The sequence below is a fragment of the Lonchura striata genome, chromosome 7, assembly GCF_046129695.1.
Source record: "Lonchura striata isolate bLonStr1 chromosome 7, bLonStr1.mat, whole genome shotgun sequence".
Classification (NCBI taxonomy): Eukaryota; Metazoa; Chordata; class Aves; order Passeriformes; family Estrildidae; genus Lonchura; species Lonchura striata.
The window spans coordinates 36,610,715-36,625,843 of NC_134609.1; the positions used below are offsets into that span (position 1 = coordinate 36,610,715).

At 50.9% G+C, this 15,129-nt stretch overlaps 2 protein-coding genes across 3 annotated transcripts; both read left to right on the forward strand.

Annotated features, from left to right (window-relative positions):
* The first annotated feature begins 9 nt into the window (after nucleotides 1–9).
* Nucleotides 10–9,622, forward strand: PPA1 (inorganic pyrophosphatase 1). The gene is made up of 11 exons (XM_021543852.2): nucleotides 10–126; nucleotides 254–318; nucleotides 3,041–3,094; nucleotides 3,549–3,668; nucleotides 4,888–4,974; nucleotides 5,254–5,380; nucleotides 5,863–5,990; nucleotides 7,385–7,470; nucleotides 7,690–7,759; nucleotides 8,821–8,860; nucleotides 9,393–9,622. The coding sequence occupies exons 1-11, from the start codon at nucleotides 63–65 to the stop codon at nucleotides 9,422–9,424; spliced, it is 873 nt and encodes a 290-aa protein (XP_021399527.1). The 5' UTR covers nucleotides 10–62; the 3' UTR covers nucleotides 9,425–9,622.
* Nucleotides 9,623–10,123: 501 nt separating this feature from the next.
* SAR1A (secretion associated Ras related GTPase 1A) lies at nucleotides 10,124–14,813 on the forward strand. 2 transcript variants are annotated; one of them, XM_021543885.3, is made up of 7 exons: nucleotides 10,124–10,201; nucleotides 10,544–10,618; nucleotides 11,473–11,592; nucleotides 12,046–12,111; nucleotides 12,504–12,607; nucleotides 13,094–13,225; nucleotides 13,807–14,813. In XM_021543885.3, the coding sequence occupies exons 2-7, from the start codon at nucleotides 10,561–10,563 to the stop codon at nucleotides 13,921–13,923; spliced, it is 597 nt and encodes a 198-aa protein (XP_021399560.1). In that variant the 5' UTR covers nucleotides 10,124–10,201; nucleotides 10,544–10,560; the 3' UTR covers nucleotides 13,924–14,813. The 2 variants fall into 2 exon arrangements, with proteins under 2 accessions (XP_021399560.1, XP_021399561.1); XM_021543886.2 differs by having other exon boundaries at nucleotides 13,039–13,225; nucleotides 13,807–13,918.
* The last annotated feature ends 316 nt before the right edge of the window (nucleotides 14,814–15,129 follow it).

The window sequence follows — 15,129 nt, forward strand, 5'->3', positions numbered from 1 at the left end:
GCGGGGCGCGCGCGGTGTCCCCCACCCCCGGCGGCGGCGGCGAGCGGGACGCGTGCGCGGCGATGTCGCGGTACGGCGTGGAGGAGCGCGCCGGGCCCCACAGCCCCGAGTACCGGCTCTTCTTCAGTGAGTGCTGCGGCCCCGCCACCCCCCGCGCCCCGCCTGCCCCTCCGCTGCCCGCCAGCGCTCGCCTGAGCCCGCTCCGGTGCGAGCTGCCGGGCGGCTGACTGGGCTCCCTCCCCTTGCCTTGCAGAGGATGCCGCCGGGCGCTACATCTCCCCCTTCCACGATATCCCCATCTACGCGGACGCCGGGAAGGTGAGAGGAGGTCTTGAGACACGCAGGGGATCGGGGAGTCCTGAAACATCCCGGGGATCAAGGGATCTGGGAACACACTGGAGACCAGAGGTCCTGAAACATCCCAGAGACCAGGGCATCGGGGAACAACCCAGGAACCAGGGGATTTGGGAACACACGGGGCATCAGGGAATCCCGAAACGTCCAAGGAACCAGGGGGTCCTGCAGCCTAAGGCACCCAGGGGAGGCTCACCCTACAAGGAATGGGTTTCTTGCTGTCCTGGCCTCGGGTGAAGCAGCCCAGGAGAAGAGAATGGACGATCTCATTCTCATTTTTTGCATCAGAGATGCGACTGGTTGGCTTGAGCTTACCCATGCAGGCATTTTGGGTTAGCTAAGCAGAAAACTGCTTTTTTTGTAATATCTATCCCCATTCCTATGCGTGCTGCATGATATTTCAGGCTTGGGGTTTGGCTGCAGTATGGCCTAAAGTATAATACAACAAAGAAAAGAGAGTGAAGATGAACAGGTTAAATTCCTGCTGTAACATCTCCTGGGACCTCTTGCCTGGCAGAACCTGCCCCTTGCAGTGCTGCAGGGCTTTCACATCCTTCTTGCAGACAGTGGTTAGTCAAATTAGGCTGTTGTGAACAAAAAATGCCCCAGCTTCAGGAAATCAAAATGGTTGTGTTTCAGTTTTCATTTAATGTTTTTTCAGTGGTACCTCGGGCTCTGACTGTTTCCTTTACTGTTGTAGCTTGTTTCTTTCTCTGACTATAAAGCTGTGCAGCTCGGGAAATGTAGTGGAGCAACTACTCCTTGTTAGAGAGAGATGAAATTCAGAGGTGGAGAGTGGTTCTGGTAAAGGAAGAAAGAATATGCAGAGCTGAGAGATGGATCTCTAAAAAGCAGCTGATTGAGCTGCTGAGGTGAAGGTGATGGAGCTACCTGAGGTGGCTTTTGCCTTCACGGAGGAGAAAAGATGGATTGTGGTCATCAAGGACTCAGCAGTGGCTGAGTAGGGAAGCAGTTCCCAGTGCAGGTGCCTGGCAGGAAACCCAGCCAAGGAAAATGCAGATAGTGCCATGCTTTGCAGGCACCTGCAGAACAGGGGAGGAAGAAGCAGGGGAGTGTGTACAGAGGTGAGGGGGAGTTCCTTGAACTGGTAGTGCTTAACAGGGGAAACTGGTGTGCCCTCAGGCATGCAGTGCTGCTGCCAGCACCTCTGTGCCAAGTCATTCAGAGAAAAAAGTCCCAGTAGCTGAAGGTCACAGTCCCCGAAGTTACACAATAGTGCTGGTCCCACGGGGCTCTCTCTGTGGCTGGAGTGCCTCAGCACTGAGGTTTTACTCATCACTTAGCAGGTGGGCTGCCAGCTACATTACAGGGCCCAGCTCAGAGCAAAAGGTTGTCCCACTCTGTCTGGCCTCCTTGATCCTTATCCTCAGACTCCTAAGACACTGAGAGGATTTCAGATTGTGTTTTTTTCAGTCTCAGGCTGGGCTGTGTTGACCTTACCTGGACCTGTATCATTGCAAAGGGATGCCCTTGAGCTCCTCTCTGTGTGTCTTTGGCCAAGCTGGACCATGGGGAAGCTTCAGTCCTTACAAAGATGCAGCCCCAAGTCATCTTTCCCTGCCTGCAAAGCCAGAAGCTCCCAGCTCAGCCTGTTCCAGTTGCCTCACTCCTTCCCTCGAGTTAGGAATAAAAATAGTTCTGTACCTTTCTACATGCAAAATGCAAATGAGCAGTGACCCCCCTGCAATCAAGGGATTGTAATAAAGCTCTGCTAGGGAAGGGTGTGGGCAAAGTCAGTGATGTAACAGCACTTGTTGCACAGTATCAAGCCAATTATGGGGCAATACAGGTTCGAGGGACTTTGCCATGCTAATACTGCTTAAGGTGGGGATTAGAAACCTGGCCCAGGCCAGGGAGCAAGGTTTGACTTTTTGTTACTAGGCCATAATCTCTTCAAACAGCAGATGTTAAGGTACAGGTGTGGAAAAGCTTGTTTTCTTGGAGAGGAGGCTGACATTGAACTCTCAGGCCAGCTGGATCAACAGGAGATGTTTTCGAGTGTCACCTCTAAATGAGATACAGTGAGATGTGGTTCTGCATTTCTCCCCCACATTTTTATCCTCACACCATGCCACTAGCAATGTCTGCTTTTACAGGAGTGTCAGCCTGGAGAAAGGGCATCCTTCCCTACGTTATTACTAGAATATTTGGGAGTGATGGTCTCACTCATTCAGGGCAGTACATAGATACCTACACTATTTAATAGGTGGTTTCTCATGTTGGTCTTGTCTTTTCTGAATGGCCAGAGTGGCTCTTTCTGGAGCATTAAACACTTTGTATTTAATAAATAAGGCCTAAACCCCATTTTGTTGTGTCCAGGGTAGTTTGTATGCAGCTGTTTGCCATTGATTTAACCTGTTCCTGTAGCCTAGGAATGTGATAGGGATGATTGTAGGTGGCAACTGCTGGAGAACATGTGGGAACTTCAAATCTGGCCTTTGGGGTGTTTTGTGGGATTCAGCTTGGAGTGATGACATGCAACTGACTGGGCTACAGGACTTTTATCAGCTGTCTCAAAATTAGCTCTGAAAAAAGAAACCAAAACAGCAGAACAAACATGGTTTCAGGTGAGCTGGCTGTTTTTTCTGCTCACTTATATGTGTTCCCTAGTTTAAAGCATGGCCCCAAGGTTCCTTCCCACTCACTGCTGTTTTGCTTTCTTCAGAATGTGTTCAACATGGTCGTGGAGGTACCTCGATGGACAAATGCTAAAATGGAGGTAACTACATTACAGTTCCAGCCTTAATGCTTGGCTTTGTCAAGCCCTCCTCAATTCCACCTCTGGAATTGCAGTGGTTTCTACCTGCCAGTTGGTGGTTAGAAGTTAGTGGTTTCTAACTTCTCCTGTGAGAACCTGCTTGATATGGAGGAAATAAACCTGGAAATAAACCTCCTCTGATGTGGAGGCTGAGATTGCAGATGTTGGAATGCTGTGGTGTTCTCACATGGCTTCTGATAAAAGCAATATTTTATGGCTCTTGGCTCCATGTGATTCCAAGGCTTGTAAGTCTGCTGGAAACCAAGGGATGGCAATGCAACAGGAGGTGTCCAGTATCTGCTGCTGGTATCAGCATCATCTCCTGGTCTTTTGGCTTGTCAGTTCCATTAAAAATAAAATCACTTTTTTATTCATAAAGGGTAAAGCAGAGGGATTTATGTAACTTTTCTTTCAGATTTCCACAAAGGAACCCTTAAACCCAATTAAGCAGGATGTGAAGAAAGGGAAACTGCGCTTTGTAGCAAACGTGTTTCCCCACAAGGGCTACATCTGGAATTATGGTGCCATCCCACAGGTACTGTGGTTTATCCCAGTGGATCATCCCTCCTGTTGGGGAGGAGGGAGGGTGCTTGCAATTGCCACTGTATTAATGAGCAAAAAGGTCAGCAGAGAGTCTGGTCTGGAGCGCAGTGAGACTTCAAACAGGCCTGTTTGCCTCTGATGTTCTCTAAGGCTGGGGTTTCCTCCAAAGAAATAAGCTGTCAGTGACAGATCACAGGCAAGCACTCTGAATTCGGTGTTTGTGCTCTTGACAGTAGCACATGTCAAGTGTTTTCCCCACGTGGCTTAACAAGTTGAGTTGTTTCCTGCTTGAATGAATTCTGCTGCTTGTTTCTTTGTGCACAGTTGTGTCTTTTGAAGCCTTTGCTCTGTTATGTGTTTGTGATCAAAGATATTTGTGCATCAAGCGCTTAACATTTCCTGGTAGAGAAATGTGATAGGGTTTGTGAACAGCCCCACAGCACCACCCAGGTGTCAGAACATCTTCCTCACCATTCTGGATGCATCACAAGGTCCTGACTACACTAGTCCCCCCAGAGAAGTTTGGGAGGAACTTTCTTTTTTATATCTCAACACCCTTAGGAGTACATGTTCCTTATGTGGGAATGTGCTTTTCACTCCTGATCAGGAGCGTGTTTTAAACAGCCCTTGTTCTTGGAGTCAATTAACTGGCCTCTGGAGTCATGTCCTTCAATGTGCATTCACCACTGTGGGTGAGATGCACTGGAGAGCACAGTGGGACTCCACATTCTTATCACTTCTCCAGGGTTTTTAATTGTTTAATTAAAGGGAAACAATACACCCTGTCTGTCTTCCTTCTCTGCTGGATTGCTATCTCGAGTTCAGGAAACTTCTGCTAAGGAATGAATAGGGAGAGGAACAGGCAGGAAGCCAAATCAACAATTGCCCTTTATAGATGTGAACTTCACCTTTACACAGCTGTGGGACAGGGAGGAAGTCTGGAAAGTTGTTGAAAGGGGCTTTGTGGGTAGGAAGGGGCTGCTTAGCTTTTGGAAGATGAGACCTTTTAACTTGAATTCAAACTCCCCACGCCCAAGGGAAACAGTAGCCCAAATACCTGACCTGGCAGCAGGTGTGAAGTGGGCCATCCTCTGTTTATTCCAGGCAACTGCATGCCCGAAATAAACCTGCTTTTTACTACCTCTTTAAACCTGCGAGTTCTTATTCTTATGTGTAGTTGATTTTGGTGTTGGTTTGGGGTTTTTTTTCAGACTTGGGAAGACCCAGGTCACAAGGATGAAAATACTGGTTGCTGTGGAGATAACGATCCAATTGATGTCTGCGAAATTGGAAGCAAGGTAGCGCATCCTAAATGACTCCTGAAACGTGTAATTAATGTCTCCAAAGCCAATTATTCAGGGATTATTATTCATTTCCTACCCCTCCTCCCCTTAACAATGTGATGTTTCCCTCTGCTGCCTCTGGAGACTGTTGCTGCGATGAGCCAGGGCTGATGAGCTGCTGACAGCCAGAGCTAATTTCATGGTACCTGGCTGCTTGCTGAGCCCCTGCACAGCCTCCTGTCGTGCACTCCTGGGTGCACTAGGATGGACAACAAGGCCTTTGTCCTTTTGCAGGTCTGCTCTCGGGGAGAAGTCATCAAAGTGAAGGTGCTGGGCACTCTGGCTCTGATTGATGAGGGAGAGACAGACTGGAAGGTCATTGCTATCAACACTGAAGACCCCGAAGCAGCCAGCTACAATGGTGAGTTACAGGGGGGGGGAGCAGCATCAGTGCTTCCCTTCCTCCCCTGAAAACCTGCAGGAGGTGGGGACAGGGCTTGCTCCTTCTGTGCTCTGCTATCAGTCAGATGTGGTGCTGGAAGGACAATCCTAGAGCAAAACATTTCATTGCAGTTTGGCACATGTGGCCAACCCTCGGCACAGCCTGGCATTCCAAACACAGTGGAAGAAAAGGGATTGTCCCCCCAGCCTCTAATCCAAACTGTTTAAATGTGTCCCAGCTCCTGGGGACACTTGGGATACACACCCTGGGGATGAAACACTAACTTCCCTGAGGACATACTCACTGAGGCTTCAGGGAACCTTTCTGAAATGTTGCTAAGGCTGCTTGGGGAGGGGCTGAAAGAGGCACAGCCCAGAACAACTCAGCAGAGCCACATAAATTCTGTAATTCACTACATTCTGTTACTGTTTCTGGCTAACAAACCTCATGTCCCCTTCCAGACATCGAGGATGTCAGAAGGATGAAGCCTGGATACTTAGAAGCTACTGTGGACTGGTTCAGAAGATACAAAGTACCGGATGGAAAGCCAGAAAACCAGTTTGCTTTTAATGGAGAATTTAAAGGCAAGGTAGGATCACCTTCCTTTGCACAGTGGCACCTGGCCCAAAACCTGAGCTCAGGCTGCGTGAGAACACGAGCAAGTTGCTGAGATAATGGATTTTTATGGGGGTGCTGATAGTTGATTTCAGTTCATCCTGCTGGTTTTTTCCATCCTAGTGAATACAGGAATACCAGGAAAAAAAAAAAAAAGCCTGGGGTTATCCCCATGGTGTCATTGAATATTTTTTTCATGTGGGATCATTTGAGGGCTGGGAGCCTTCGTGTCAGAACCAGGTGGAAAACACCAGGTTTATTTCCTCCAGCTGTGGAGCAAAGGCAGCTTGACATCACCCTTTGCCTCCCTTACCTGTGGACTTTGTTCCACTGCAACCTGGTGCAAGTTAAACTTAACTCAGGAGTTAAAACACTTCTTGCTTCAGGCATGAAGTGTTCCCTCACACCCTGTGAGTAAGGCTCTGCCTTGGCAGCACTCTGCCTCTTCTCTGGGTTGGATCAGATAAGTTACTGCTCCTGAGCGGGTGAAATCCTGTTTTGGTGTCCTCACTTCTGCCCTTCCTGGAGTGCCATGAGGGGTTTAGTGAGGTGACTCAACTCCTAGGGCTCCAGAGATGGTGCAGAGGAGGGGAGTTCTTCCAAAAGCCCTCTCTGGGAAAGAAAATGGAAGTCGTGAAGGACTTGTCCCCTTTGGCTGTAGCACAGCACTAGGCTGGTCAGGCTGGAACACCTCGTTGCCCCTTAGGATGGGTGAAACCCATCAAGGAAACTGGAAAATCAGGATACAGAACTTCACACATGCTCTGCAGTGTTTTATTTGGCTTGGTTTGGTATCAAACCAGGACGTTTAGTGCCAGTGTTCACACCAAGAAAGGACTGCATGTGTTTCCTTCTCCAGCTGACAGGTTAATGCTTGAGCATATATTGCTCATTTTTAAGGGAAGAGGTTGATATGCCTGGAAACAAATTCATTTTTAAGTAGTTGCAAAGCCTGATCAGCTGCATGTCTCTTCCTGCTGGTCTGAATTATTTGCCTGGAGTGGAAGAGAGCTCCTGGACAGGCCCGGATCAACAAGCTGCTGGAGACAAACCGAGTGGGAGGAGCAGCAGGGTGAAGGTGCTTTTATAGTGGAGCACTAGCCCGAGACTGTGCTCAGTTTCTTTTGGCCCCAAGCTTGCTCTGTGACCTTGGCAGATCCTCCCATCTTGGAAGCAAAACAACAATTCTCCTACACAATCCTGGTTTTTTCAGCTGTTGTGTCCTGGGAGTTTCTGCTCTTCCTGAATGGCACTGGAGCAGAAGAGGTTTCTTCCAGCCCCTTCCAGAGCATCTTGTTAGTGATAGTCTGGAGAAGGTGATCTGGTGCTTCCAAGTAACATGATGTTTGTTCTCATTTCCAATGTCAGGATTTTGCCCTGGATGTCATCAAAGGCACCCACGAACACTGGAAAGCTTTAATAACAAAGAAAACTGACGGAGGGGAGATCAACTGGTAGGCTAATGCTTGTGGGAATGTGCACCTTCCCCTTCCCTAAACTAAAACCCCTGGAACATCACTTCCTGAGGGGTGCCATGCTTTCTGTTAGCTGCTGGCTGTCTCCCCAGGCCTTCCTCTTCCACTTGGCAGCTGCAGTCCTTAATATTCCATTATTTAATGCTCCTGGGGGGAGGCTAGGCTTGCACATTCTCACAAGTGCCCAATGTCTTCCAGCACCAACCTGACGGTGTCCGACAGCCCTTTCTGCTGTAGTCAAGACTGTGCAAAAGCTACTGTGGATGCAGTAAGTACCAGTTTGAGTGGCCAAATCCTGGTGTTATTGTTGGGAAAAACGGTGCAGTTTGTGTGGTGAACTGTCCTCTCTGTGTGAATGGCACATGGCATGCTCACAGTGTTTTGGGTGGCTGAACACCTGCTTCTGGTTAAACAGGGTGGATGTGGAGCAAACCAGACATTCCTCCCTGCCCTTAGTCATCCAAGAGATGGAATCCCAAACGGAGTTTGCGTGGAGGGCTAAACTTCTGAGCTGTAGCTTGGTTGTCAGCTGTTCTGAGAGGGTTTTAATATTTGGGCTTCCAAGAGCTTCACAGTACAGGTCTCCCTCTGAGAAAAGAGAATCTAATTCCCCAGGGATTTTGCAGCTTCAGAATGAAGAGCTTGATATTCCAGGTGTAGTTCTCCTGTCCAGCCTCAGGAATTAATTGTGTCTCCCTAGACTTGCAGAGTACTGCTGTTGGCAGCCTGAAAGGGCTTAGAGGGGAGGGGACAGGAAAATTGAAGTGCACATCTTGTCTCTCTTCCATAACTGGAAACCTGGGTCTCATGTAGCCTTGGAGAGACCTTTAAAACCATTGTGTTCTTTTCTAAAGTGCTGGTATCCCAATTAGGGGTCTCATCAAGGTTTTTGAAAGCCCTCATGGAGGATGTGTCACCAGACAGGGATTTGCACTGTCTTTGCTTGTTGAATACCAGAGAAAGCTCTTCAGAGGAGTTCTCAGAGAGCCCTTCGTGCCTCTATTCCCCCATAATTTTTAAACCAACGTTGTAGATTTAAAAAAAAATCCAGGACTGCCTGCAGCTGTGTAGAGTCTGGAGTGGGAACTGCTTGTGCTGGGGGTCAGATGGCCCTGGAGCCTGCACTTGGAGGAGAGCCCCTCGGGCATCTCCGGAATGGGGAGGCTACAGGAATGACCGGATGCTGCACATGAGCTCAGATGTCCCCCCCACAGCTGACCAGCTGCCACAGGGGCTTAAATGGTGCTCAGGAAAGACTTGTGCAGCCCTAAATGATGTGTGGAGAGTGAAGGACACCTCTGGTCTCTGATAACACCCTTCTTGTTTCAGGCACCACCGTGTAAAGCTGCCAGCCCCATCCCACCCGAAGGTGAGCCTCAAAACCCACCCTGACATCCCAGTACACAGCAGGGGCTTCCTCAGAGGAATTGTGCATAGGAAAATGAGGGTGTGAGGTAAACCTGGATGTTGCTGTAGCCAGGGCAAGGCCCGAAGGCAAACAGGGTGGTGTTGGGAGCAGAAGGTGGAGCCAGGCTGACACTTCCAATCTCTTCATGGGGAATAAATCTGTGGAGAAATGTGTGTCTCCCATGTGGGCATGGGAGTTGGAGGCTTTGCCTCCCTGAGTCAGCTGAGCCAGAGGGAAGCCTGGCTTGCTGTCCTTGCCTGCACCAAGTCATGAATGCTCCTAATGGCAGCCTGAGCAAGGCTGGCTGCTTTGGGAAAACAAATCCACATAAACAGGGTTGTGCCAGAACCTGTTTGCTGTGCTGAGGAGCTGTTGCCAGGAGCAGAGGAAGCCCCTGAGCTGGAGGTGACACACACACACTGCCACGTAACTACTTAATAACTGGGTGGCTCACAGGGGACTAATCCCCCCTCCTTTTTTCTGCCCCACACAGTTGACAAATGGTTCTACTACCAGAAAAACTGAGTCCCGAGGATGGTGGTGAGACAGCTGTGTCCTTCCCACCGAGCTGCTGCCACACGCAGGAATAGACCAGAAAAATAGCTTCAGTGTCAGCAAGACCTTGCCTGTAACTTTGCTGATTAGAATTCTGTACCTAGCAGTGACATGTCTGCTGAGGCCTGGTGGAGGCTGGAAGAAATAATTTATAAAACCCGAACACCCTGCTTGTGACTGTCATGTGGTGTGCTCTAAGTCATGACAGGAGATCACTCACCTGGGATGTGTATGGATGCTAGAAATAAAAAACTACTGAAATCCAGTGCTGTGGGGCTCCCTCTCCTTTTCGTCTCTGGAGCTGAGGGGTCACAAAATCGCAGGATCCCTCGGGGATCATGGAGTGCGGCCTGTGGCCGGTTCCCCACCCGGGTACCGAGTGTCCCTCAGACACTCCGGGGATGGTCACGCCTCCCTGGGCCCCCTCCAAGTCTCGCCGCCCTTTCCGTGGAGGAGTTCCTCCTCGTGTCCCGCCCGGAGCAGCTGCACAGCACGTCCTGCCCGCTGCCCTTTGTGGCGAGGCGGGGTTAAGGGGGTAGCTGAGGGCCGCGTCCCCGCGGGGCCGAGGCCGGTCTCGAACCCGGGACCCCGCGGGGCGCGGGCGGCTCTCGAACCCGCGCCCTCCCCGGTGCCGCGCGGGGCCAGCGGGGCCGGAAGCGGGCGGGGCGCGCGCTGACGCGTTTCCGGCGGGGCGCTGGCGGCGGCCGCGGACGGGACTCGGCGGCGGCGGCCCGGGGGCAGCCGGGGGTGAGCGGCGGGGGCGGCGGCCGGGCCCGGCGGGGCGCTCAGCGGGGCGGCGGGCGCCTGGCAGGCCCGGGAGAGGGGCGGCGGCGGCGCGGGGGGTGACACGCAGGCAGAGCGGGGGCGGGGCGGGGGCCAGGCCTCGCCGCCCGCCCTTGAGGCCGGCCCCGCTCACCCCGGTGGCCCCTCACCCCCCGTCTCCTCTCACCCCCGTTCCCCTTCGCCCCCGCTCCCGCCGACCCCTCCCGTTGCCGGGACCTCCGACCCCCCCGTCCCGGAGGCCGTGACCGCGGCTCCCTTTGAGCACCGACACTTCGTAACGCGGGGTTTGGGATTTGTCCCCCGCAGGCATTTTATTTCCAGAGATGTCTTTCATCTTCGAATGGCTCTACAACGGCTTCAGCAGCGTCTTGCAGTTCCTAGGTAATGCCTCAGCAGCCCCCTCCGGGTGGGTTCGGCTTCTCCGGTTCCCAGTATCCCATAAAAGTCGGGGTTAAGGTGGTGTGCAGCAGCTCTGGCCAGTGCAAAGTCTGGTGAGGAATCTCTGTATCAATAAAAGGGCTTTTACACTGGTGCAGAGAAACTTTGGGAGTATTTGGAGGCGTTGGGCTCCCACTCAGGTGTTTCTCTTGCCCTTTGCATGCCTGAGAGCAGCTAGGCTGTCCAGCCCCAGGCAGAGGTGCTGCCTTGACAGGGAGGGAGCCCCATCCTCCTCCTCCTCCTCCTAGAGTCCTGGATTCCAGTGGAACTCCTTGCTGGAGGATAGGGTGCCCATTCTCATGATCCTCTCTTGAAAGGAGGATTAGAGGGACAGGGTGAGAAGTCCTGTTGGAAACTTTTGGGAGCTTTCCTGTGGCAGACACAACAAAAATCAGTTTATGCCAAGAAAACAACACTCTGTTCCCTGCTTTGCACTTTTTCCTGGACAACTCGCTGCTCTCTTTTATGAGTTTGTTCAATTTTAACATTTTCTGAGGAGGCAGATTGGTCCATAACACTCTGCTGCACGCTGTCCTCTGCTGCTAGTACAGATCTGAGGAAAGAATGGAATTCTCAGGGGCACACGAGCTTAGGAAATGTCCATTGCTGTGAGCATGCCTTGGAAGGAGCCTGTTAGAGCTCTGTGTGTTTTCCCTGCTGCCCCGTGTCCGTGCTGCAAGTGTGCACAGGTGGCAGCAGAGCTCTGGGAAAGGACTTCCCCAAAAAAGCAGCGTGGCGTTCTGGCTCCGGACGAGCCCGCTGGAGCTTTCCTCTTGCTTTGTTCCCTCTCCTCGCAGGTTTGTACAAGAAGTCTGGAAAGCTGGTTTTCCTGGGGCTGGATAACGCAGGGAAAACCACTCTGCTGCACATGCTCAAAGATGACAGGCTGGGTCAGCACGTCCCCACGCTACATCCCAGTAAGTCTCCCTGGGAAAAGCCTCCCGGCCTGGCTTTTCCTCTGGAATTGTGGGGACATGGTGTAGGAAGACACCTTGGTGGCAGCTCTGCCTGGGGGATTTGAGGGTCTTAAAACTTGAGCTGAGGTTGCAGCTGCACTGTGCTTACCCAGGCTGAAGTGGGTCTGTGTTTTCCTCTCTAGAAATGCCCAGGAACTGGTATGGCTCAATTAGTAGAAAGGGAAGATTTTCCTAATGGAAAGTCTAATAAGGGATAATAATTGCAGGTTAAAAAGCTGTGGGAAGCAGGAGAAATTAGTTTCTGCCGCTAGTGATTTTGGGAAATGGCTGCATTTCAGCCACTGAATTCCACAAGAAGTTTAGGGAATTCCTTATTGGAAGAGCATGTGTGATGCCAGCATGAATGCCCACCTTCCTTGTTTTCCTGAATCCCACCTGTGCTTTCCATTTCAGCATCAGAGGAGCTGACAATTGCTGGAATGACCTTTACGACTTTTGATCTGGGTGGACATGAACAAGGTGAGGAAAAAATGACCAAAAATTGATCCAGACGAGTGTCAGCAATTAGCAGTGCCTAATTATTTGTTGCCTGGATTTATTTATGGAACAATACGTGGAAGCAACCTCCTGGCTGTAGGATTGCTTGGAAGGAAATGCTGCCAGTTCATGCCCTGCTGCCTGGAGTATTTTTAGCTGTGGAAGACTGCAATATAATTTAGTTTGAATAATTGATGGATTTTTAGTTATGTACTTTCTAGAAGTTTTAAACACAGGTTTTTTGCCCTTTTATACACAAAACTACTGGAAGGAAGACAGCCTGGCTAAAAAGGCAGCCATGGTTGCTGAGGCTTGGTGGATTTTTCCCTGTGTGGAGATTTCACAGGGCCATGTTTGTCCCTTGTGTTTTCCAGCTCGCCGGGTCTGGAAAAACTACCTGCCTGCCATCAATGGGATTGTCTTCCTGGTGGACTGTGCAGATCACTCACGGCTTATGGAATCCAAAGTTGAGCTTAATGTAAATACACTTCTCTTGTTTCCCTTCTCCAAGACCTGATCAGCTAAATTATGAATAACAGCCATCTCTCCCAGAGCTGGAGGAGCCTGGATGTCCTTGCTCTGGGTTGGCCACAGGCACTTGAGTTCAGGGGAGGCTCAGCTGGGACAGCAGCAGGAGCTTTTCCTTTCTCCATGGAAAGGCTGCTCAGGCCTTGGCAGGGCTGCCCAGGGAGCTTTGGAGTGCCCATCCCTGGAGGTGTCCCAGGAAGGGCTGGAGGTGGCACTCAGTGCTCTGGGCTGGGGACAAGGTGGGCACTGGGCACAGCTGGGACTCTGGGCTGGCAGGGATTTGCCAGCCTCAGTGATTCTGTGAGTCTTCCACAGGAGTATGGAAGCCCCAGAAAGGAGCCCTTGTTGGTCACAGAGCTCAAACAAAACCGTTTTCTTCAGGCAACGACTCCTTTTTCCACCTGTCTGCTCAGCTCTTGTTGGCTCTTGCATGCAGGCGTTAATGACAGACGAGACAATATGCAACGTGCCAATCCTTATCTTGGGAAACAAAATCGACAGACCAGAGGCCATCAGTGAGGAGAAACTGCGGGAGATCTTTGGGCTCTACGGACAGACCACAGGAAAGGTAGGGAAGCATCCAAATCTTGGATTGGCAATGGGGAGAGCTTGCCTGCTTCCTTGCAGGTTGAGCCCTGATTGAGTTGTGACTGGGAATTTGTCCACTAATTGGTCAAAGTCAATCAATGATAATAATGATGATGTGCCTGAAGGGAGCCAAGGAGAGAGACTGTTTAAAAGCCATGGAGCGGTGGGACAAGAGGGACTGGCTTCCCACTGCCAAAGGCAGCTTCGAATGGGAAATTGGGAAGAGATTCTTCCTGTGAGGGTGGGGAGACCCTGGCACAGGCTGCCCAGAGGAGCTGTGGCTGCCCCATCCCTGTTCAAGGCCAGGTTGGACGGGGCTTGGAGCAGCCTGGGACAGTGGGACCGAGCAATGGGGTGGAATGAGGTGATCTTTAAGGTCCCTTGTAACCCAAACTTCTGATGCTGCCCTTGGGCAAGTTTTGAGGCTGCCGGGATTGTCCAAAATGCAGTGCACACACAAAGGGGCCTGCAAAAGGAGCTCCCCTGGATGGCTGTGGCTCGCTGGGTGCTTCCCTGAGGGCACCAGGGGTGCAGATGTGACTCCTCTTTGGATTTCCCCAGGGAAATGTGCCACTGAAGGACCTGAATGCGCGCCCCATGGAGGTGTTCATGTGCAGTGTGCTCAAGAGGCAAGGCTACGGTGAGGGCTTCCGCTGGCTATCGCAGTACATTGACTGATACTGGCACGGACACGAGAGTTTTACTCCTCTGGACTGATCCTGTTCACTTCAGCTTCCTATGGACTTTTCTATTAGAACGTGGAAGGCTTTCCAAGCGCATACTGGCATTGTCCAAGAGACTCCTGGTTTTCCGGCTGCCCTTATGGCACAGTGGTGACACCACTCTTTTCCACGCGGCGGGGAGGCAGCGCTGTTCCTGAGTTGTCCCTGCCACTTGGGTGACAGCGGGGCTGCTCCAGGCTGGGAAGGCAAAACTCTGCACGCTGCGATGTAACAGCTGAAAAAGAGAGCACGTCTCACCACTGTGGTTAATTGACTTCAAAAACAAACAAACAGAAAAGGAAAAAGTGATTCTATTTTTTAAAGAAAGTGTTAATGTAAATGACGTCCCTTCTAACTTTTTAGTTTAACGTTCATCTTGTTTAGTCCAGAGTCTGGTTTAGGGTTTTTTAAAAATATATTTAACGGTATTTAGGTATTTCACAAATTACTGAACCAAGGTATCACGATATTAGAAGTCCTCAATAAACATAGCATTTGGGCTTAACTGAGCTGTAGGGTGGCTGTGCTGTGTCACGCTGACCGACGACAGCGCGGTGCTGTTGGGACTGAGGTGTGCAATCCCAGCTTCTTTAGTTTACAGGGAATTTTTTTTTTTCTTTTTACTAGTTGGGGAGGAGCACCTGGTGCAGGTGCTGAGGCTGGTGTGTAGTGGGAAGGGACTGCCTGGTTCCCCCTCAGGCCAGACCCTCCACTGAGGATCCTCTGGCCACGCCATCACAGTACGAACCACGGAGCAGTTTTGGTTGTTGTAGCATGGAAGTGTTTGACATTTGCATATCATGAGGTGATTAATGTAGACTAAACTGGTTTCTTTTATACTCTCAACGGACTTTTTTTTTTTTTTTTTGTCTGAAGTTTCATTGCTGTCTGGCACTCATTTTCAGTTCAATAAAGACATGTCTTTCTCCACCGAAGGGGCAATGAGCCTCAGTCTGGCTTGGTGTTTGCTGGGCCTTGGGGCCATCAGAACACCAGCCACAGAATTCCATAAGCGTTTGGACAACGCTGTCAGGCACAGGGTGGGATTCTAGAGGCTGTCCTGTGCAGGGCTAGGAGCTGGACTAAATCCTTGTCACTTCCAACTCAGGATATTCATCCAATGGTTCCATGGTCCTGTGACCTGCACAGTGCAGCCAGTGAG

What these genes read in the sequence shown, in the direction of transcription:
- PPA1 (XM_021543852.2), top strand. Translation starts at nt 63, where the DNA reads ATGTCGCGGTACGGCGTGGAGGAGCGCGCCGGGCCCCACAGCCCCGAG. An exon ending in GACGGAGGGGAGATCAACTG is followed by an intron (nt 7,471 to 7,689) that starts GTAGGCTAATGC and finishes AATGTCTTCCAG; the next exon opens with CACCAACCTGACGGTGTCCG. An exon ending in CAAAAGCTACTGTGGATGCA is followed by an intron (nt 7,760 to 8,820) that starts GTAAGTACCAGT and finishes TTCTTGTTTCAG; the next exon opens with GCACCACCGTGTAAAGCTGC.
- SAR1A (XM_021543885.3), top strand. Translation starts at nt 10,561, where the DNA reads ATGTCTTTCATCTTCGAATGGCTCTACAACGGCTTCAGCAGCGTCTTG. An exon ending in TCTGGGTGGACATGAACAAG is followed by an intron (nt 12,112 to 12,503) that starts GTGAGGAAAAAA and finishes TGTGTTTTCCAG; the next exon opens with CTCGCCGGGTCTGGAAAAAC. An exon ending in ACGGACAGACCACAGGAAAG is followed by an intron (nt 13,226 to 13,806) that starts GTAGGGAAGCAT and finishes GGATTTCCCCAG; the next exon opens with GGAAATGTGCCACTGAAGGA.